The 22740-nt window shown below is 42.0% G+C and overlaps 2 protein-coding genes across 3 annotated transcripts; both read right to left on the bottom strand.

Moving 5' to 3' along the window:
• Positions 1 to 1544: 1544 nt before the first annotated feature.
• Positions 1545 to 12084, bottom strand: LOC146613821 (phospholipid phosphatase 3-like). Of its 2 annotated transcripts, none has more exons than XM_085377190.1 (6): positions 11899 to 12084; positions 7054 to 7208; positions 3023 to 3303; positions 2855 to 2912; positions 2586 to 2762; positions 1545 to 1741 (listed from the first exon to the last, which is right to left on the bottom strand). In XM_085377190.1, the coding sequence occupies exons 1-6, from the start codon at positions 12035 to 12037 to the stop codon at positions 1613 to 1615; spliced, it is 939 nt and encodes a 312-aa protein (XP_085233316.1). In that variant the 5' UTR covers positions 12038 to 12084; the 3' UTR covers positions 1545 to 1612. The 2 variants fall into 2 exon arrangements, with proteins under 2 accessions (XP_085233316.1, XP_085233317.1); XM_085377191.1 differs by lacking the exon at positions 7054 to 7208 and adding an exon at positions 6061 to 6218.
• Positions 12085 to 13604: 1520 nt separating this feature from the next.
• Positions 13605 to 22593, bottom strand: LOC146613820 (uncharacterized). The gene is made up of 19 exons (XM_085377825.1): positions 22585 to 22593; positions 20536 to 21445; positions 20221 to 20412; positions 19125 to 19608; positions 18930 to 19045; positions 18811 to 18836; positions 18669 to 18730; positions 18505 to 18549; positions 18291 to 18420; positions 17159 to 17318; positions 16884 to 17007; positions 16761 to 16792; positions 16505 to 16568; positions 16368 to 16405; positions 16048 to 16111; positions 14769 to 14879; positions 14639 to 14685; positions 13834 to 13867; positions 13605 to 13671 (listed from the first exon to the last, which is right to left on the bottom strand). Exons 1-19 carry the CDS (start codon positions 22591 to 22593, stop codon positions 13605 to 13607), a joined length of 2715 nt encoding a protein of 904 aa, XP_085233951.1.
• Between the last annotated feature and the right edge of the window lie 147 nt (positions 22594 to 22740).

Raw genomic sequence — 22740 nt, 5'->3', positions numbered from 1 at the left:
CCAAACACACTCTCGCTCTTGGTTTTAGGCGTTTTATTAAAGACATTTTTATTTTGATATAGTCACACAGTTTCATCGTACAAAATTTCACAAAGTTAGAAAAATACTCAAACTCTATAAAAAAAAAGAAAAAAAAAAAGTACTGAAGCTGTCTGCTTAGAGAGCTTTGTTTTTTATAAAACTTAATATTCATGCTCTGCCTCTTCAAGAAGCTCGTATTCCATTTACACAGGTGTCAGAGTCATAGTGGACATTTCACCAAAATGCCTGCTGTACACACGCACAGCACGAACAACACAACACGTGGGGGAAAAAATTAAAAATATATACAAGAATGCTCAGATTCTATATAAAGTACATTTATAAACATGTCAGACTAAAGTTTCAACTCCGTCGAGTTAGGATGACATTTTGATATTTCACCCAGTGGTAACAGTTATCATTGTGCTAGGTAATTACATTAAAAACATACAAATATACTGGCATCATTATAAAATGGTCGTCTATTATATAATGCAGAGCTAGCCCTAGCTTGTTGCTAGCCCTTTTGTGTTACTTTACATGACTTTGAGTTATTTACAATGTGCTGAAAATAATGACTAAATTGTGCTTTGGTCCTGAAACGGGTAGCTGCTGCTCTATGAGTGCGCATCTTGTTGTTTTTAGGTGTATGTGTGCATGTACAGATGTACTGAACACACACACACACACACACACACACACACACACACACGCACACACACACACGCGCACACACACACGCGCACACACACACGCACACACACACACGCACACACACACACGCACACACGTGAGTACCCGCTTGGTACATACAACAGGCATTTCATTAAATGGCTCAGTGTGGGCTTGTCCTGCCCAGCAGAAACAGGCCCACATCCAAAACATACGCCTTCACTGTACTTCCCAACTACTGTTACTTATGTGCAGCTTCTAAGCAACATTACATCGTGCACATTTTTTTTTTTTTAAACTTGACGGCTTACAAAGCTTTCCAAAAGCTTCACTTTATGTCATTCAAGTGGTGACAAAGAATACCGAGTTTAGTGCTATAAATCACACAGACTGCTTGTGTTGCAATCAAACCAAACAAAAACAACATCCTTCCTGAAATTAAGGAATTTGTTTGGTTGCCATGGTTTGTTAGGACAGGTCACACAGTGAGCGAGTGGCAGGAGCAGAGTAGCACCCCGGGACTCATAGATGCAGCTGAGGCAAGAAAGCCGCACAGCTTTGTTTACAGCTGCCATTTCTAAGCTGACAGTTGACATCTCCAGAAATCTTCATAACACAAAACAGGGACAAGGATCTCTTAATCAAAAGGAGGTCAGCTCTCTTTTCCACTCTGAGATCGTCTGGTAAATCGGAGGGGAAATAAAGACAAATTTCCATTCAGAGAGCTAAAGTCGCTTAACTGCTTTTCCGCAGCGTCTTCTCATCCAGTGAGATGTTCAAGACTCTGGATTTGTCTGCATGTTCCAGATCTTTGAAGTTTCCATTATTCAGTATTGACTAGTGGCTGTAGTTGTGATTTAATTTAAAAAAATAAAAAAGGCACAGGTCAGGGTTATATACAGTCACTCTGCAGCCTTCTCTATGCTATGATGAGGTGGTTGCTCCGCTCTCTGATGTCTACGGTGGGAACAAGTTCTTTCTTCAGAGGGGTTGAAGACAAAGTAGAGCGTCTTCCTTTGGGCTTGAACAAGTCTGACACAAAGAAGACCTGTGGAGAGCATAGAGAGAACACTCCTTTAACGTTTGAGCATCGCAAAGGGGCAAAATGTTAAAAATGTTAAAAATGTAATCAAATAACATTAAGAATGTAAGATAGAAAATAGACAATGCATTGTTTACATGGAGGGATTTTTATGAGTATGTCAGTACTAGACAAATGTATTTTGTTCCTCCCATTTAAAGTCTTACTCCTCCTACTTTCACTCGTACTTTCTGTCCTTTAGAAATACAGTTTGGTGTTCCTCAGGGTTCTGTATGTGGTCCCTTTGCTTTTTCCACTTGTAAACATGCTTTTTGCAACATAAATTATAAACCGACTGTGCGTCTAAATGATGAAAGGAAAAAAAATCTTTGCATCATTTACAAGGCACAGTCTCACCCAATATAGAACATCATTACCATTGTCATTTTCTTACATACTGATATGGAAACCTTTAGTTTACGCTCCATAGATAATGCTCACTGTCATCCTAAGACTTAACATATAGACCCCAACAGCATCCACACACAAAAAAAGCATCATTTTCTACAGATAAACATTTGTGGTGATGCAGGAGTAGGATAGTAGTTGGAGAAAATCTAACGATTGGACAAGATCCCCTCTTGTTAAGTAGCTTAATGAGAGTGAGGACATCCACAACACCAACCTGGTGGGCAAAGAAGCCACTAGAGAAACGCAAGGTGGGCTTTTTGGTTAGCAACGACTGAACTTTCAAAATAAAAGCGAGGTGATTGTCCACTAGAACGGCATCATTCTATTAGAAAGATTTAGCCTGAGCGCTCTTCGATTTCTGAACAAATCTAGTGCACTAGTTTGCAACACAGCCACTCACTATGCAGTAAGCCACCAGGGCTCCTTGTACGAAACCAGCCAGCACGTCAGTGGGGTGGTGCTTGTGATCAGACACGCGGGACAAGCCGGTGTAGAAAGACATCATGATGAGGGTGAACTGGGTTAAAGGGCGAAGCAGACGGGCTCCATGCCAAGTAAAGCGAGACTGGAGGTAAAACTGCAAGAGAGAGACGTTGACATACTGAGTATTCATGCAGAGAATAACAGGATGAGTAAGATGGTACGAGAATAAAAAGGTCAGAAACTTACCACCAAATAAAGCATCGTGTACATGGAGAAGGATGCATGTCCAGAGAAGAAAGACTTCCTGAGGAGAGCAGATGGCAGTCAGCATGTTGAAACGGCTTAAAAAACACAGCGGCCAATCAAGCATTTTATTTGGGATATTTAGAACATTTTGAGCTTTGCCCGTTATACCTGGCCTCTTGAACTTTGCTCTCCAGGCCCCGACACTGGTAGTCAGTGATGTAGCCCAGAGAGCAGTTGACCGTGGAGAAGTCAGGATCGCACACGTCAAGAAAGTGAGGACGCAGACGGCCCACTGACACTTTGGCGATATTGGTGAAGGAGTGGCTGACTGCACAGCCAAAGATGAACACCCCGACCTGCTTGTACAGAGCGGAAATGTACGGGTTCCCCACAAAAGACTTGGAGCCTTCATTCAAAAAGTAGATCCTGTAGCTCTCACCAATTATAATCTGAGGGGGAGAGACGGGAAAGCAATGTCAGTGACACGACTGGTAACAAAGACAACAAAGACCTATTCCTGAGGGAGCTTCTATTCATTTATATTTTAAATATCAGAACAAATAAATAATGAACACACTATTAACTATTAAGACCGTAGATGTTATTACAGCTACGAGAATGCAGTGATTTCTTTGAGAAGGGGCTCGAGAAGAGCTTGTTTAGAGTTTGAAGTGTTTACCTGTGCCATTCTACAACTATAACAACAGTGAGATGACAGGAGGGGGGTGTCAGACCGAGTCCACCTTGTATAGTTTTCTAGAAGTGTGTAAATAGACCGCAGTCTAAACCAGCGACTGATGGAGTGAGGCGTGTTTAGGAGGAGGTAACTCAAAACAGCTGCTGGAGCTCAAAAACGCCTCGCAGTCCCCCCTCAGCCTCCCTCCTCCCCTTCCTCCTCATCCGCTGTTGTCTCAGCTCGAGAGTGGAAGGATGGAAGTCAGCATCGGAGGAGGGAGGAGGGGCCGGGCCCCGGTGGTTCTAATCAGGAGAATCGCTGAGCTGGGTGCTGTGTCTGATTCTGGAGGCCAGACTCCACAGGCGCACGTCGGGGGCACGTTTGTTTTTCCCCTCCGCTGGCCGCCTTACCGAAACAGCTCAGATTTCACAAGGGACGTGTGAGTTGTTTTCATGTTAGTGTCTCAGCTTCATAAGAAATTCTTTCGAACGGCACAGAAATAAGTCGGATTCTGGGAAAGTCTCTCTGGGGAGGGATAGCCCCTTAAGAAGATTTAACAAGCTGATAGTGCGAGCGCGTCATTTTCCCACCATTCAGGCCTTTAGAGCCGGCTCGACACAGCTCAGCGGCTTTCATGGGAAAGAGGGGAAGGGGGACAAAACACATCTGGTTCTCCTTCTTTGAGAGATTTTTGTTTTGTTTTATACTTTGCGAACGAGCTGGCATTCGAGAATCTATGCCTGTTGCACTGAAACCTCAAAGATAATCGTGGGGCAGGACACTAATTTGTGGCTTATGTCGAAAGTTTCGCATTTCCAAAGTGACACAGTGTTTTCTTCCCTTCTAATAAAGTTGGGCATAAATCATTTACGACACATTGGATTCTAGTTCTATAGTGGGAAATGAAGCACTAAATGGCTTAATGTTTGTGCCTTCTGGTTCAGAAAACAGAGGTTGGCCAGAACGCTCCAGGGGGAGAAAAAGAAAAAAAAGAAAACGTGGATTTTAAAGTCATGTTGCGCCAGGGGAAAATGCGATATTTGGCAGAGCCTTCTTGTTTGGGGCTTTCGCCACAATTCCACCCCAGCAATTACAGTATTTAACCAAACAACCATTGCATCAACCATAATTGCACAGCCAGGTCTCCTCACCATTAAAAGCCCCTGAGGGCCCAGAGTCTGCTCTGGTGACTGCAGGGCGAGATGATGACAGCCGGCGACATGTCGCTCTGTCAGGTGACAGCATGTGCTGCAGCAGCGCTGAGCAGAATTATCATCATCATCATCATTATTCTTTTTATCATTAATGTGTGTATGCTCCATGTTCCTGTCCAGGCTGCTTGTCCATTTATTTTAGTCTTATTTATCCGTTATTGTGTGTGATTTGGATGTTTGTGCTCACTTTCTTGCATGTCAGTGGTATTTGTTTAAAATACTGTGTGTGCATTTATCCTGTCGCAATTCTAAAACCACGATCAAAGAATCTACGGTATCGTACCACAGTTCCTTTACTGTGATCACCAGTGTGAGGCCTTTAATGCCTGCTGAAGGTTTGTAGTTTGCTGAGATGTAATGTTTAATAGCCGTTTACGTAACTAGTGAACTGGAAATGCACTAGAACAATAGAATTAATCTTCACAGTCGACCTTCCGCCTATTTGGGGATTTTTCTGTGGACCCTAATTCCAAACTATTCATGGATTTTTTCAGAAAGGATACCTAAAATATTTTCTCCTGATTTTCATAAGGATGACAGCTTAAGATATATTTAGTGTTTGCACTATTAAAATATGCAGTTATAAGCGTTTCTATTGGATTATTTTGAGCCGCAGTGCAGCTGTGCACTCTGAGGTGTTTGTGAAATGTTAGGCTTCTCTCTGCAGGGCCCGCTGATGGCCATCTGAAACCTGAAGCAGCAACATTATCTGGAGCAGAAAGGGCCATTGGGCTTCATCATCGTGGCAAATAAAAATTTGATATCCAGGAAATGTGCACAGGTTCGTCATCATCGCTTTCTCACAGGAATTTCCAAAAACCTACTCAAATCACCTGAATCATCTTAAATCCCACCCCTCATCCCCCAAGGCAAAGCCCTGAGAAAATGTTGACTGACTGTTATCTAGAACGGGGTGAAACGAATAATAAGGTGTGATGGTGCAGGTACGAGGAGTCGTCGTTCCAGCCATCTCCCGGGACAATCTCAGTTTATGGCCAGAACGCATCAACTGTAAGATAAAGCCCAGCGATAAACCCCGCATTTCTCAGCACATACAGTAAAGCGCACAGAGAAGATTGCAGGTTTACTTGGTGAAAAACACAACTGTTCTAATCTAACAGCTGGAAAAGTGTATCAGCGTTACTACAAATCGTCTGTGCTGGACACTTGGCTGTAACAATGAATAAAGACTGATGGATGATGACAAAGGATGTGGTTAACATCAACTGCAGTTCAACGGTGCTGCTAGTATATGGGCAAGGTGCAAAAACATGAGAGGAGGTGATGACATTAGTGGTCAGGGTGAGAGGACTTACAGAGAGGATGGAGATTAGAATGCCAGCAGCGCTAAGCACACCGTCGCTAATGGTGTCTCCGTTTTTGGCCGGATACTTGATGGACTCATCGTCGCAGTAAAACCCTCTATGGTAAGGCTGAACTGCGCTGGTTTCAATGACCAAGAAAGGCAGGCCGGCTAGTGTGAAGAAGCAGCGAGCGGCACAGAGAGGAAGGAGGGTTGGTGGGGATGGGTGATGGAGAAGAAAGGGAGAGGGAGAAAGAGAGACGGAGGTGCTGGGTTAATGCCACGCAAATTACAGGAGGACGCGGATACAAGCAAGAGGTAACGAGCGAACACGTGGGACCGGCTCAGTTCATTCTGTGGCTGCTATCCACAACCGATGGAGAAATTATTCCAGTTTTGTTAAAATACAACACGTTTTAAGACGGATTTTGGACAATCACTGCTTTCAGACTTATCTGTAACTCTCCAAGCCAGCTGAAAACTGACTTATTCTCTGATAGAAAAACGAGCTCAGATATCTATTTTTGGGATAACGCATATATCCAAATCCCAGCAGACGACAGAAAATTTAGTGAATTGAAAATCTCTTTTTAAAAACGTACATAAGCAAGAGTGTGGGAAACTGTGTGTGTTTTTAGGATCATTTAAGATTTCATAGACTAGATGACTCTTTGATCATCTTAGGGAGTTGCTGGTAATTGCATTATTATATAGTCCCATTTCTAAACGTGTAAAATATTTAATTTTATTGAAGCAGTGAAATAAATGGAAACCGAGGCAGCCTGAAGGGTAGCAATTAAATCTAAAAGTTAACGATACCGCGCAGTGGAAAATGGTTGGCGGTAATGTACGTGATTTACAGTCAATGAGACAAAACCACTGAGAGTGAGTGAGAGGCTGCTGAACCAATCAGACCCCCCCTAAGGTGTCACAGTGCAGCCGGTAATGAACTGAGAGCGTCCCGACGTGTTCTCTCGTTTTCTTACTTCACCGCGCAGGAACTTACTGAGACCACAGGCACAGTGAAGCCCACTGCCGTGAGCAGCGCAGTGGACACTGTGCTGTTCTTATAAGGCAGATTGATGCTGCTGTCACTGCAGGAGAATCCTCTCTGGTAAGGCGGGAAGGGAAATTTGTGCAACAGCACGGCAACGAGCATCACTGCATGGTTGGACAGACACAGGACCACAAACACAGACACGTTGGATCAACAGAGAGAAAAAACAAAACACATTTAAAACATTTACAGTAAGTTTACGAGCTTATCGCATCCCGTTTGCCCGTTATCGTAAAAAGAAGAAAAAATGATAACCATTAAATCAAATCATCACCATTTTGCACTTGACTTAAGTGAACCGCTTGAGCCGAGAATAGCATCAAATGATTTCAAGTTCCCATTAAGAGGGTAAGATGGGCCCTGTTCTTAGGAGGCAATGCTGCAGTTAACTGACAAGAAAAAACACACGCTATCAGTCCTCCTTCCTTTCCTGCCGAAGTGCTCTTACTCTTAAAAAGGCCCTTTTAAAAGACGCCTCGGGGGAGGTGTTTGTGTCCGATAGACTGCGTGTTTTTCGGCAAAAGTGCCAAAAAGATCTTATTTGTCTTCCGATAACAAACAGAGTGGGCGTAGTTAAGATGCAAGCCAACCCCCTCCCCCCCCAAAACAGCTTATTTTCCCCGTCAATTTCCTAACAGACTTCAGCGAGGACTTTGATATTCGAGGGTACCCAGGGGGAGGCCTCAAATCTCGGACAGAATTTGGAAAACACACTTTCAAACGACTTCAAAGCAACGTTTAGCTTTCGAGCCACTCTCTGAAGACGTCCGCGATCTGCAGACACAAAGAAAAACAAGCAGACGGGGGAGCGGGCACAATTTCTCAAAATAAATGTCAACACATGCTCCAGTCACTGCTGAGCCCCTTTACATCCACACACACAAACATACAGCTGACCCGGGGGTGCCTTTGAAGGTTCAGCTGTGGGCTGGGCTCAGGTTACAGACAGAACTCTGGCACCCTGAATGCCGGGGTAAGTCCTGCCACATTCAGCAGGATTCACATTATTAATTCTCTCGCTTTCACTGTTGTTCTTCAACCAAACACCTGGATGGAGCGGCTGTGAAGCAGGTCCAGTGAAGAAGAAAAAAGAAAAAGCGCAGGGTGGGACATATTAACAGCTCTGGAACTGTAAAAATACACTGCAGTTTAAAGTCTGCTAAATCCTGCATGTCTGATCCCTTCAGTTTGGTTAGTCTGGCTATGAAAAGAGCAACACGAGCCTTTCCAAAGCAGGGACTTAGTCTGTTCAAACTGCTGATACAAAGGATTTAGGGAGGGAAAATAATAATAATAAAAATGAAAAAAAAAGGGCACAGAAGCTCAAAATGCTACATGCGAAGCACATTGACCCGAGAGCCCCGACCCCTGCGACTGCATCTAAACACATTTGCAAACCCACAAACCACAAGGCCAGAGACTGATGGAAAGAAACCAATGGATGGCAAACGGCCTGATGAACTTAAGAGGTCACAGCTTTTGAGGAACCAGCGTGAGGTCAACGGTTCCAAAGCGGTGATTGGAATATATTAAAAAAAAGAAAAGAAGAAATGTGACCCCTGCTTGCCTCAGGTTTTTCTTCCACAGTCCTTTGACCCCCTGCATCCGAAACAGAGCTGCAGCATCAGCAGTGAGTGTGGCATCTTGGGATTTTCCCTCCCCTCCTTTTCCCCTCATCTAAAAGTCAGGGGGGGAGGGCGAGGGGGTGGAGGGTGTCCTCATCACTGCCAACAACAACACCAGTCAGCAGCCGTGAGTCTGCCTTTCGCACTAGCAGCATCGGCCCAAAGACAATAAAAAACAAGCAGAATGCTGGAAGATTTTTTTTTCCTGCAGTTCATGATCTCCTTCTCGCACCTCTTCTCCAAAACAACTGTGGAGACAAAATGTGAAAATAAGCAAACCCCGTAAATGAAGACCGATGATGACTTTTTCAGCTCACGAATGAGCGCGGCGTAACGTCGAAACACGGCAGAAGACACATCATCAAGATCTGACAGCTCCATGCAGCCACACCTTGTGGAAACTAGAATAAATATGCGGTAAACGCACACTCCGAATTCAATCCTCACTATACTCCAGGAGGCATTCGCCAACACGGCTATTAAAAACAAACAGACGCACATTTTCCACTTGCAGGGATCCCTCGCTGTCTGCTGGCCTAAAAAAAGTATACATACACGTCTGAGGCAGCTGTGACATATACACAGATGAAGTTGTTTTCACCACACACACACACACACACAGCAATTGAGCTACTTCACAATTTCAGCATGGGGGTGGGGGGTTGGCGCAGGTCTGCCTGCTTGGGTTTTAATGAAAATCCCAGTGAAATCAAATGTGAATCTCACATCTTGACTGCCACACTGGACTAACAATTTCATTTAACACAAACATTTATTAAACTGGAACACCTCAGTGCTTTTCTCTTTTCCAAAAGGTCTGTGGGTCAAGCTTTTTTTTGGAAATTGTGTCACAAGAAGGAATCTAGGAGCCTACGGGTTCCTGGAAAGAACTGGATTAACTGGAAATAACTCGTTTCAGAAAGAAAGCTCATGTTTACTATTCCCAAAGGCTCCGTTTAACCAAATTCTAAATACAAAGACACTTTTAGTTTCAGTTTTGCTTGTAGAGGCTTGTGTTGGCCTCCAACGCATCCAATTACAATTAGTAATGAAACGCATTATGAAAGTGAGGTTCTCTGTTTTTCTCATTCTGGTGAGCAGGCCTTAAGGGATTTAAAAAAAAAAAAAAAAAAAAAGTGTGGTAAAAAATTCAGATCGTTACCCATTAACCGCCAATCACCAGCTTAGTTGTGAAGCTGGGCGAAGGCACGTGTAAACGTGATCACGCGATTAACTGGAGAGTCAGTTGCTACAGCTTAGAGTAAACGTGAACCCAATCACCCCCTCGCCCCGGGGCTGATTGAGGGGCATCTTTCTTTTTCCTTCTCCCAATTCAGTTCTAGTCAACACTGAATCAGCATGACTTTCTCATCCAGCCGACTTCCCCTGTTGTTATCTTTACATGCACTGACGGGTCCATGGGGAGCACATTCACTCAGTGCATGACAGAGCTGGGGAGCAATATCCTGGGATGCAGTTTTCCCCAGAAGTACAAATCAGTGTGTGAGAATGAAGGAGAAGTGGTGATTAACCAGCGCTGGCCAGACGTTTCCTCCTTGTGGTTGCTCTGTTCAAGCCACATCTTTAGCCAGAAAAAACACTCTTGGTTTGTTGACAAGCTTCTCTGTGGGAAGTTATGTACATAGAGAAGAAACGACGGGGATTTACCCTCCACAGAGATACAAAAAATAAAATTACACTTAAACTAAATATAGCTTGTCAAAGAAAGATTGTTTGTAGTCTAAACCACTGTTAACAATAGCTTAACTGCTATCCAGTATAGTTGCGGCTTTATCTTACCACTGCTGCGGTGTTTGCAATCATGACTTTACACCAATATTCCAGTGAACAACACAATGCAAACATGTGGTTGTATCACAGCAGAAAATGAAGTCAAAGGTCTGAACCACACAGCACCCTCCCCACTTTTAAAACTGGGACTTTCATGTTCTGAATGTTTCACCCAGTGTGTGCAGCTGCTGAACATCACAGGACCAGAATGGATCCACACACACACACACACACTCAGCTCTGACCTTTTCACCACTTCCCTTAATTACACCACACACACAGAAATATTATGCCAGATGTTCAGATCTGAAGAATTCCTGCTGCTTTGGAATGTGGGCCATTCTGGAAAATAAAATGAACAGTCAAAGCAGAAGTCCACACAGGTGTGGGTGGAGACCAAAGAAATGTATATCCCTCCCGGAGCACTTTATTAATTTCTTTCCACTTGGACTGCATTTTTTAGGGAGTAAGCTAATGTAACTTTTGGAAATCCACATGTACTTTAATAGCTAAATAAACAGGCCAGAGTAGCCACTGCTTTGCTTCAGTTACAAAGTTTGTGAAAGCTGGTGTGGCAGAATCACATGTGATATTATCACTTTTTGTCTTATTTAATACACATTTTTACAGCAGACATAAAGAAAAGAGATACAAATGCAGTGTTTTAATATCACAAATGAACTACAGGAAAAAGACATTTATATTATTACTCAGTGGTGTGAAACATATGGTCTGAGGACTAGAATCGGCCTGGGAAGGACTTTAATGTGAATGTCTTTGGAAAATAAGGAATACATTTTGACCTTTAAACTGAATATTCAGAATTTTTCTACAGCTTTTTCTACTGATTAAGACTTTCCCCCACAGCCATACATACTACAGCAATGAAGCTACCGATAAATCATTAAATGACAGTAAAGTTCAGTTTTCCCCACAATCTACATGCCTGTTCTTTTTACGCCTCCACAGAAAATAAATAAATACAATGAATGAATTACCAAAAATTTCAGCTTTATTAATACAGGACAGCCTGGGCGGACTTTCACACATTTGTTTCTTACAATTTCCGCCCAAAGAGTCTTGCAGAGTCCACTTTCTTCCACTGACATGCTGCAGCATTTCTACGTGAAACTGCACTTCTTTTTCTTATATTGAGAAGCCTCGGGAATGAAATGTGCAGTAAAAAACTAGTTTTCTCTTAAAGAAAGTGTCACGACATCAAACGAGCTCGGCATCCCTGGTATCGAGTATAAGCCGGGGCAGCCGCACACGAGCGAGAAACTGTCAGTTTGAAACACGCCAGGAGTAACAATGAAACGAGCAAGAAGCCGCAAACTTCCCGCCAAAGGTGCCCACAGTAACGTGACGCGACTCTTACCTAAAAACAGGCAGAACAGATCCACTCCGACCAGCAGCTTCCTCCCGCTGTGGTCTTTGCAGTTGTTGTTGTTGAGCGAACTCCCGCCGTTCTTCGTGTTGGCTGCCATGGCTTTCTCATAGATCAGACAGCGTTGCATTTAAAGCGTTTGCGTGTTTGGTTAAAAAAAGGAGGAGGAAGCAGAATAAAAATAAATTGGTTGCTGTTGGAGTTTATTTCTCGGTCTACAACACGTGTCTCTACAGGAATCCTAAGTAGGAGCAGTCACGCGAGTCTCTTTGGTCAGCTGGAAAACACTGTGGAAACTACTCGCTCCTCACTAATGGCTCACCTTCCTCTAACCATCCTTTACTCGTTTCTGCAGGGATAGGTCCTGTCACAGCCTTTCAAGAAAACCCCTCCTCCGGCTCCTCCTCTTTCATGTGCCCGGTGGGGACTCCCACCACCCCACTCACCTCTCAGGGCTGAGGGGCGCCCCAGTCAACAGCAGCAACAAAGCAAAGAAAAATAAACTTTTTTCCTCCTTCAAATTCTGGAGCAAGTTCTCATTTTCCACTTTAAATAACTCATAGATGGAGGGAAAAACCAGTAGGAAAATTTCCTTGATTTTGCAAACTTTGAGCTCATCCATTTTCTTCTGCTCATCCAATTCAGGGTTGCAGTTGGACTGAAGCAATTTGAGCACTCAAAGTGCTTTCTTGGTACCATCCTCATTCACCTATTACACAAACATTCATTAAAAAGTACTTTTAACCTACACCTGACATGCTCTTAAATACACTGCAATAGATGCAAGTTAATTACAGTTGACAAAATTAACTTACTGAGCCACAGCCACCACCTAAATCCAGCCCAGATTATTCAATTATATCAATGAACACAACAATTCACTCCAGCGTGCATGTCTTTGGACTGAGGACGCCAGCGTGAGGTAAAGAACACATTTGTGAAGTAATACAAGGATAGAACACCTGCCCATATCATTTGTTCTTAAGATATCATTTGTAACCCTGATAAGCACAGCCTCAGTACTGGGATGCTTTAACGGGGGGGGGGGGGGGGGGGGGGAGACTCCAGGTCTCATGTGACAGTGTCCTGCATATTTTAGATTTTAGATTGCACCCTGGGTCAACACACCTGAATCAAATGATGTGTTTTTTACCAGGCCTCTGGAGAACTTCAAAACATGTTGAGGTAATTTAGCAATTTGAATCAGCTGTGTTGGATCAAGGACACATCTAAAAGCTGCAGGACACCGGCCATTGAGGCCTGGAGTTCCCCCACCACTGCCTCAAACTCAGTCATAAGAAAAGACTGTACACAAACAGGATAGGAAAACCAAACGGTGTCATAAAGGCATAACTCGATGTCAACTATTTATTAGATGTTACACTGAAACAACAGCAAAAAAAAAAAAAGAAAGAAAGAAATGTAAACAACATTTCTGGAAACAGTCATAACTAAGCAACCACAAGTGAACACTTAACTACTGTTACTGGTATTTAGACAAAGTGTAACTGTTTAATATGTGCACCATTACTCATTTCAGTGACTTCCAGAGTAATGAAAACAAACAAACAAAAAAAAAACAAACGACTACTATTCGCAAAAAGTAGGTGATATCACAGTTCAATTAGTATTCATGAGGGTTTTTTTCTTCACAGCAGAGGGTCAAAGTCATAACATCAATCTCCATAAAGTGATAATTAGGTGTCAGCATATAGCGGTGGGGGAGGAAGAAGTTCCAGCTCTGTGAAGTCAACTTCTTGTTCACTGTCAAGAAGAACACAGGGCATTACAACAGTTTATGAGAAAGAAAAAACATCTTACCTAACCCTAAGTATTACAGTACATGCTTCTATGGGTACTCAGTTTAATGTTTGTCATAATAACAAAGTTAGGCTTTCTGATCAGAAGGAAACAGGAGACACTTACGGATATGGAGGCTCCTCAACCGCACTCAAGAAGTCTAGATAAAGACGAACAGATAAAAGTGTCACATCAGCTTTGAACAACCAGCAACGCAAAATAACTAACAGCAGCATGACTCCAGGTCATTTAAAGCAGATAAAGGTTTCTCAAGTTATTTTCCATTAGGGAAAAAGTCTCCCGTGTTTAGCTTCACCATTAGAATCAGAATCTTTGTCATTGTCATGAGAACAACGAAATTAAGAATGGTCCCCGATCATTGCATCATCCCTAGCAATATCAAAATATAAATAAAACAATAAAATTCAATAAATAAAATAGATAGAATACTTAAAATACTAATAAGATATAACAGTAAAACATTCACATACATTCCCACACACATGCTTCAGACCGTGCATAGATTAACACAAGAGTGGCGTGATGGACATTTTTTTGTAGTATTCAGATGTGTTATTGCAGTTGGATAACAGCTGTGTTTGAGTCTATTAGTCCTTGCTCTGATTGCCCTGTACCGTCTGCCTGAGGGCAACAGTTCGAACAGGGAGTGGCCAGGATGTGAGGTGTCTTTTATGATGTTTTGGGCCTTTTTAAAACAGTGGGCGTTGTGTAGAACTTCCAGTGTGGGGAGAGGGCAGCCAGTGATCTTTTGGGCGGTGTTAATGATCCCTTGGAGTGCTTTCCTCTGAGCCCCTGTGCAGCTAGTGTACCAGATGCATATGCATATTATCAGTGAGGGCGACATGTGGTGACAACAGTGGAGCCATGGCAGAGAATGGGAGGGGAAAAACAAAAACAACACACCACTTACTCTGAGGTTCATGGCTAAACAGGACACAAGAAGAGGAAAGAACAGTGCTGTTGAATATAAAGACAAGCAGCTAGAAACATGACAAGTTTGCATAAATAGTGTCTGAGGTTAAAGGTTACAAAAATAAAACCTTGTAAACTTTGCTCCATCATCATCATCATCATCATCATGGACATCACCAAGTTCATCTTTGGTGTGGTGAAAGAAGACTGCCAACTTCTGCAGGGCTTCATGCTTAATTCTGAAGAGCAGAAGTAATGTTGCAAAATTAGTTGTTTTATTTTGTCCAGCTTCCAAATTCTTCCACGGAAACAAGACTGTGCAGGGTGAGTAGAACCCAACACAACACCTCCCTGAAGCAGAGCTTTTTATTAAAGGCTACTTTTTGTACTTCCTGGAACAGAAGACAAAACGTTTTATCAAATTTGTATTGGCCTGAGGTTTCAAAGTAAAAGCCTGGTTATAAAAGGCTCAAAAAGCTTCCTTCAGCTAAGGTAAAAGCCTTCAAGGCAATGCTATCAAAGTCAATTTTTGTAATTTAGTTTTAGGCTTAACTTAAACTCAGTGTTCCATAAAAAAGAAGAAAACTTATGTTACAAATCCACAGTTTAAAAAAAACAAAAAACAAACAAAAATTAATAGTGGCGATCCTTTGTGTATTAGTAAGATGTTGATAAGTAGGTTAAATAAAACAGCAAGCGTTGGTTATTTAACCATTTCTGCCACTTAGGATTTAAAATATCCCAATATTTTGGACTTCAAGCTTTGCTCACTTAGACAATCAGCAGCTTTTCTCTCTTCTGATTAATTGTTTCGCTTAAATTTCAAGTAAATTGGCCAATATTTTACCAGCTGGCGCCCTCCCTTTGTCGGATGTGATTACAAATTGAATAGCTTTTAGATTTATACAGTTGCTCGCACAAAAGAATAAACTGGAATACCTCACAGATGATTATAATTGGAGTTTTTAATCATTTTGTAAAAGAAAATGATGCCAATCAAGAAAAATCATACACAAGTAACAGGTTAACAAAAAGAGAACCCAGCAGTTAGCCGGTTTCTCGGTTTGGTGATTCGCCTTTCTCGGGCAGACTGTTAATCAGCTAAGATTTTTAAGTTTATCATCCAGTGTGGCAATGATAGTCTTTAGTCGCTCCTGTAATCAGTGGAGGTCTCTAGAAACACTCCCTGTATCGCTACAGCTTCAAGGACCTTGTAAAATGTGTCCCAATATTGTTTTTGCTCCTCTTCCACCTTTAATATTTACCTGCTCATTAACACAGTAAGTGATCATAAATTAGTCCACAACACAGTATATATACCCTTGCTAAGAAGCAGTGCAGTAATGTTTATGAAGGGTTTGAAAGGGAAATAATGCGTCTGCTCTGACATCCGTGTTTGAGACTTACTGCGAGTGCAGGTCATCCAAGTTGGCGTCATTCGGTGTGTTCTGGGCACCAGCATGAACACATGCTGACAAAGTGAACAAATGAAGGGCAGAGGTGTAAGCGGAAGGGCGAGACAGGAACGGGGTTAGTTAAAATGCAGACTGAAGAGGAAGGAAGTAAGAAAAACATATGGTAAAAGTGCACATCAAAGCCCTGCTGCAGTCTGCCATTGCATAAAACAACCAGAGTTCCCTTTAAACAGGAGAGGGTGGGGGTGTGGGTAGGCATCTTCTGTTGGCCCATTTCAACTTCAAAAAGACGGGACATAAAAATGTACTCACACGTCTCGGGCACTGAAGCCGTCTGCTGAGAAAAGCTGCTACCCAAATTGAAGAGAAAGAATATTTAATGTTCATTTGTCATTTTTAGAAGTGACACTGATCAAAAAGCTGCTTTGAATAAATGCCAAACATCTTACTGGCTCTCACTGAATGGTGAGAGGGTCTCATCTTCATAGGCCCACTCCTCGCTGTCATCTGTGACTGTGTGAAGAAGGAAAAAGGAATAAAACAAACAATGAAGCCTGACAAGCATGCTAATGAAAGCCCATGAATTCCATCAGTATCATAAAATAACACCCGGCCGTAAAGCAGATGACAGCAGTTAAGTGATGCTGGCTGGGATCCAGCCTCAGTGCAGCAGCACTCAGTCATACAGAGCCTCCTGAAACTTACAACTGCTTGTTAGAAAAGGCTGGTTTGAGGATCTGAAAAACAAAGAAAAAAGTGAATCATGGCACTGTTTTGTTTTGTTTTTAATTGAGAAACTAAAAATTTGATCAGTGTGCTACCCAGTACCTGCTTCCAATACTTATGTTATCTCCCTCCACGTTGCCTCCTCGCCCTGCTGCTTGAGCCTTCTTGCCGAGTTCCAGCATCTCCTTGATATTTAGCTCCACATTCATCACTGAAATATAACCATCTGCAAGGAGAGAGCAGCAAAGTAATGACACCAAATGTGGAAACACTCCTGTTGTATCAACATCTGTTGTATCCATGCTATGTTTTTAAAGTCCAGATGCTATTAAGCCATTCTTATTTCACACTTACAAATAACACAAAAGTGAACTCACACTTGTTGTTGGCGTCTCGGGCCAACCATTTGCCTTTGGGGCAGTTGGTGGTGCGGATAATGCTGACCGTATCCCCGCTCTTCACAGGCAGATCATTCTTGCGGACTTTACTGGCCACCATCACCTTGGCATGGTACATCGGCTCTTCGTCCCCCGTCACCTACGAGGTCACGTAAAAGACTGTATGTAAACAATGACGTTAGAGTTTTAAGGTTCAATATTAACATTTTGACCACTGCCCTGTCTTTTTTCTTTTTGGGTGGACGGAGGCTGGAGTGCCAATTAATCTGCTAATGTTTGCAAGCTTGGAGAGCAAGCTGCATTCATAAACCCTGCGGCTGCAACACACACACACACACACACACACACACTATTGCTAAGATTACAAAGCACTTATTCATCGGCTTCAGCTGTCGGTGTCTGAACACCTGTAAAATCGACTTAGCCACTCAGTTGTTATGAGCAAGTGAACTATCCACAGCAGTGAAAACTGTTTTTTCTACCAGGTTGTAAACAAGCTTTTTAATGCTGTAAAGTTGGACATTTTAACACGAGACTATGGGGATTCCTACAGGTACTGGAGTTTTTAACACTTTCTGCATTGGTTTCATTTTCAGAAGCTGTCCTTGGATGTCACACACTCACAGGCTGGCAAACTGAAAACAAATATTTGTTTTGTTGTATTCATAAAGACTTGAAATTAGACTTCTAGTTAGTGAAATTGATCACATCAGGAACACATTTACTGAGGTTATACATGAAAGGATTTTTTATTTTTATTTCCAGAAAACACAGGTGTCACCCTCTGCTGGCTATTAGAAAGAAAGGTATATGGTACTTTTTCAGACCCTAAAGCCACATCCATCTGTTATACATTATAGGAGTCACATCTTAGCAATGAGCTGCACTGTCTTACAAATACCTAAGCAGCAAAAAAAGTAAAGCACAAAAATGTTTTACATCTCTGAAGAGATGCTGCACTGATTCTATGTTTGAAGTTTTATTAAAAAAAAAACAACCCTAAAAATTCAGGAAGTAACATTTCCCAACTGTGACTTAGAAAAGCTGAATAAACAGTAACCAAAGGAAACTAAAATCAAAAGTCATCATCTCAAAAAAATCACCCCCTTACTTTGAACTTCTTTTTCATTTCATTTTCCTTCTTCTCCCTCTCTTTTTGCTCCTTTTTTTCCTTTTCCAATCGTTGTTTCTCCCGCTTCTTCTGTTCTTTATGGTCGGCGGGGTTGGGAGTGTTCATCATGCTAAGAAAAATGTGAAAAAAGGGATTTGAGTAGCTTGTTTTTTAAATCACATGTTAAGTAAAAAGATTTACATGTCTGACATACCTGTGCATATGATTATGTGCCAAATGTTCACCCGATACACAAACCCTGCAGTTTGATAACCATAGGAAGGGAATGGATGTCACAGTGTCAATAACAGAACAAAGGTATTATGTTTACGAGAAGGGAAGGAGGGAATGAAAGACGGGAAAAAAGAAAAAGCATACCATGGATTCTTTTGCCTTTTAACACATGACTCCTTTTGAGAAAAAACCCAAAAAAGACAACACTAGATACAAAAATACACAGTAAAATACACTTTTTAAAGTTGCTAAGATGATTATATACTCCGATTTAAAAATGAGTTACCTTTGGCTGGTGGTCCACGTATGGATCTGTAAAAAGCAAAAGCAAACAGTGATTATAAATGAGAATAAATATCTGCAAATGGTTTTATTTTAAGAATAAAATGTGTGTGAAGTACTTACTCTTCAGTCCGCCTTTTCTTTTGGTGGAGTTTTGGCTCAAAGTGAATTTGTTCATATTCTCAACATCTTCATATATGTTAGTATACGTTTCATAGTAACTGTCCTGTTGATGTCCACTGTAAGGGGAAAGTATAAACAGCACACTGTTATATGAAGAAGGAAAAAAAAACTGATTCCAGTTACTATAAAACTTACCATGAGTGGCTACTGAGCTCTCTTTCCTCTGGGAAAGACTGACACTCAGCAACTCCCACATCAGTTTCATCAGACGGAGATTTAGGAAAAGAATCGACAAGCACCTCTTTGCTCTGGGACCTCTGCTGTGGTATAGCAGGCTCTGGGAACTCCAACAAGTTTATTGGTTCAGAGAAGCTGGCTGGATCAAGGGGTATTATGTTTTCACTTCCAAGGTTCAGATCTTGGATGATGGAGCTCACACGAGGCCCCACAGGATCGTGCGCTGACAAGTCAGCTTGTGGATGCTCAGCGTCGACAGCTGTGTGAGGGTTAGCGCCGACTAAGTCTAAGGCCTCCAGTTCTAGTGCAGCAACATCAACACCTCCACTTTCTGCTGTTTCCATCTCTGTATTTTCAAAGTCTGGAAACTCTGGGGCATCCAGCAGAGGGTTGGAGACGGGTGGGTGCTCAGACTCTGCTTGGCTAACGTTTGGTGACACCACTATAATAAGAAAGTAAAAGCAGTATTTGAACAGATGTTAGGCCTCACCACAAAAAGAGGAATAATGTGAACTGCAGAGAGGATAATGCTAAGTCACTGATGACTAAGCACATGAACTGTGGCCACAGAACTGAAGATGCAAAAAGAGGAAAAAGAAGAAGAAATGAAACATTAATCTCTATAAACAGACTGATAGCCTTTTCCAACATGCATCTGTTTAACCTGAGATGTTATTAGGAGTACTGCTAATAAATAATCATTCTAACTGACGCTATATAGACAGCAGCTGATGTTAAAACCTAAAATAAAACCTACATTTTCCTATTTTTCCAACATTAATCAGGTTTTTCTTAAGATCAAGAAACCTTTTGTTGTCAACTATGTTTTCTAATATGACTGATCGCAGCCCAAGTAATTTGTCAGATTATTCTGACACCTAATGCGCAGTTTGAGATGCAGGTAAACTGTCTATGTGACAGCAAGAGAGGACAGAATTTGCTAAAACGCATCAGCTAACCTTCGCTGACATTTTCTAATAGGTTTTTAACGCAAATCTATTCTCTGCTATTGCTCCCAGTGGCCATGTCTGTAGACTTCGTGAGACTCTCATACCAGTAAACAGAGGCGCATGGTAATAGCTGAGATCTACTAATGGAGGTCTGAGGGGCTTTGCCGGCACTGGCCCCAGTGTTCTCAGATCAGGCAGAGGCTTCTTTAGTGGGACACATGGTGGATGAAGTTCAACAGTCTTCACTGGCATATTTTCAGATTTCTCTCTGCCAAGCTGCTTATCCAGTGCCGATTCTTGAGGGGGAAAAGCATTAAATATGAATAGTATTAGCAATGTATATAAAAATTTATGTTATAACATTAACACACATGATGAAACTGCAGATTTTGACATTTGTCACTCTGCATATAGCTTACTGCATAAAGCGTTGTTGGTTTTGAAGAAAGGCCGGGCTGAGATACAAGCCAGATGTGAAAGACACACTGGTGGGGGGGTGGGCAGATCAGCGGTCCTCGGTGGTGGAGTAAACTCCTTGCCTGTGTTGTCAGGGGAATGCAAGCTCTTGGGTTTGGAAGAGATCAACATGTTTCGGCGTGAGAATTTCTTCTTGGCCGTCTCCAAAGTGCTCATAATTTTATTGTCAGAATCGACTGTGGTCTCTGCTGAAGGAGGGGTGACTGGGACATCTGGACTGGAGAGGGGGTATTCACTGTTTGATTGGTCACTTTGGAGTGAAGCCCCATCCTCTGTGGTTTGTTTTTCCACTGATGGCAACTCACCAGGAGCGCTACACGGTCTGGTGGTCAAATCACCATATGTGGGCTCATCTCCGCTTTCCGCACTGACCTTTGATGCTTTGACTGATTTGAATGGAAGCAGCAAAGCCTTCTTCTTGACTTTAGTTTGTGGCAAGGCTTCCTTCCCCAACTCTGGTTCGGGTTTGTACTCTCTCCTGAATGGTGTTTCTGTCTTCTGATCTTTTGCGGGCAGGACAGGAAGCACCAGCGGCATGTATCGAGAATGCCTTGCTGTGCCGTCTCCATTAGTAAGCTGAGATGACAGGGAGGTCCGCTGAGGTTGCAGCGGAAAGGAAATCGGCCTCTTGCCTCCAGACAGTCGCAGTGCATCTCTGAAAATGACACGAGGAAGCGCTGGTGTCTTGTTTTCTGCAGGAGTATTAATACTGCTAACCACAGTGCAGTGACCTCCAGGTGGAAGAATCAGTTTGGGTTTTTCAGCAACAGCTGGACGGCTGGTTTTGGATTGAGCCAGGAGAGCCTCTTCCTGAAATTTGGCCCTCAGTGCTTTGAAGTTGATTGGTCCCTCCTAAATTAAAAAAAAAAAAAAAAAAAAAAAAAAAAAAAAAAAAGGTAAGTAAAAGAAAGCACAGAAGTATAAGGGATGTTATATGGTCATTTTAACTCTTTTCCCTCATAAAGACAAGGTTTGATGCCCTCCTCTGAACCCTTAATGACGAGCGCTGACACCTCAGTATATATCTATAAAGACGTGGTGTGACAACCATTAGAAGAGTTTGTCGTTTTCCAAGGAAAGCTACATGGGCAGAGACCACCCTCACTAACCTCTGGTACAAACCCAGTCATTGTTTCTATAAGCAGGCCCGAAATATGACAGAAACTGCTCAGTTTAGAGAAAAAAAAAAAAGCTTCAAGGGTTGCTGCTGCTCGGCATTCAAGGGGTAAAGAGATAAGCCTGCAAAAATTACAAAAGACGTCTTTTCCTCATTTACTCCCCTGAAAGTGATACAGAAATAATTTTGCGTTCCATCTGTCCAACAAAATTGCTATAATTCAACAGGTAATGTTTGCATATGCTGAGAAACAGGAATGAAAATAAACTTTCTAAGTTTCCAATCCTACCTTACCTACCAATCATACAAATGACACGTGAAGGTACCTTTTTTTGGTACTTTAGAACTATTTTTCTAACTGCAGAGTTTAAAGTAGTAATCCGCTCACCTAAATTTAATGTCTCTGCTTTAAGCTTTCTTTCTTTTCCCCGAAAAAACAAAACTACACCCTTTTGGTAATTGCGAGGCTTTTTTTTCCACAAGTCGCTGGTCATTTAAAACCCAAGTGTTTGTTGGTTAATTAAGATGCTACTGAACAGATTAAGCCTTCATATATTGTTTTAATCAATAATAGATGTAGAAAATTTAAGACATCCATGTTTCTCAAAAGCGATCAAAAGGAAAAACTGCTATCACTGTGAGCACCGAAACGACTTTCATATATTTAACTGGGTTGGTCGTAAAAATGATGATTTTATTTCAAAAGTATTTTTTTCCCCGTTCTATCAGTTAAGTAAGCCATACTCGTGTGTTAGAAAGAGTAAAGCAGCAGCAGAAGCACATTAGCAGAAAGAAAAGCAATACAAGTAAATTAGCTTTCTATTTAACTGCCCTTTAGCTAATTAAACCTGCTATAAAAGCCTTGTAACTTTACCTCTTCCATTGTAGCTTCTGTCTGTCATCGCTGTTAAGGACCGAGCATTTGAAAGACGGTTTCAATTTTAATACCGAGACGCTGTTTACTTTATTTTTTTTAAACAGCGACCTAACAGCTCTGGTTAATCACGGTGAAGGCTAAAACAAACAATTT

The sequence above is a fragment of the Diplotaxodon limnothrissa genome, linkage group LG18 (assembly GCF_057381915.1).
Source record: "Diplotaxodon limnothrissa isolate DT_005_m linkage group LG18, D_limnothrissa_male_GT1.1, whole genome shotgun sequence".
Classification (NCBI taxonomy): Eukaryota; Metazoa; Chordata; class Actinopteri; order Cichliformes; family Cichlidae; genus Diplotaxodon; species Diplotaxodon limnothrissa.
The sequence above is the reverse complement of the archived record's forward strand: the minus strand, read 5'-3'. Positions and strand labels throughout refer to the sequence as shown.

What these genes read in the sequence shown, in the direction of transcription:
- LOC146613821 (XM_085377191.1), bottom strand. Translation starts at nt 12,037, where the DNA reads ATGCAACGCTGTCTGATCTATGAGAAAGCCATGGCAGCCAACACGAAG. An exon ending in TTCTAATCTCCATCCTCTCT is followed by an intron (nt 3,304 to 6,060) that starts GTAAGTCCTCTC and finishes TCTCCCCCTCAG; the next exon opens with ATTATAATTGGTGAGAGCTA. An exon ending in AGCAAAGTTCAAGAGGCCAG is followed by an intron (nt 2,913 to 3,022) that starts GTATAACGGGCA and finishes TGCTCTCCTCAG; the next exon opens with GAAGTCTTTCTTCTCTGGAC.
- LOC146613820 (XM_085377825.1), bottom strand. An exon ending in CCATGCGCCTCTGTTTACTG is followed by an intron (nt 19,609 to 20,220) that starts GTATGAGAGTCT and finishes TTCTTATTATAG; the next exon opens with TGGTGTCACCAAACGTTAGC. An exon ending in AAGAAAAGGCGGACTGAAGA is followed by an intron (nt 18,837 to 18,929) that starts GTAAGTACTTCA and finishes TGCTTTTTACAG; the next exon opens with ATCCATACGTGGACCACCAG.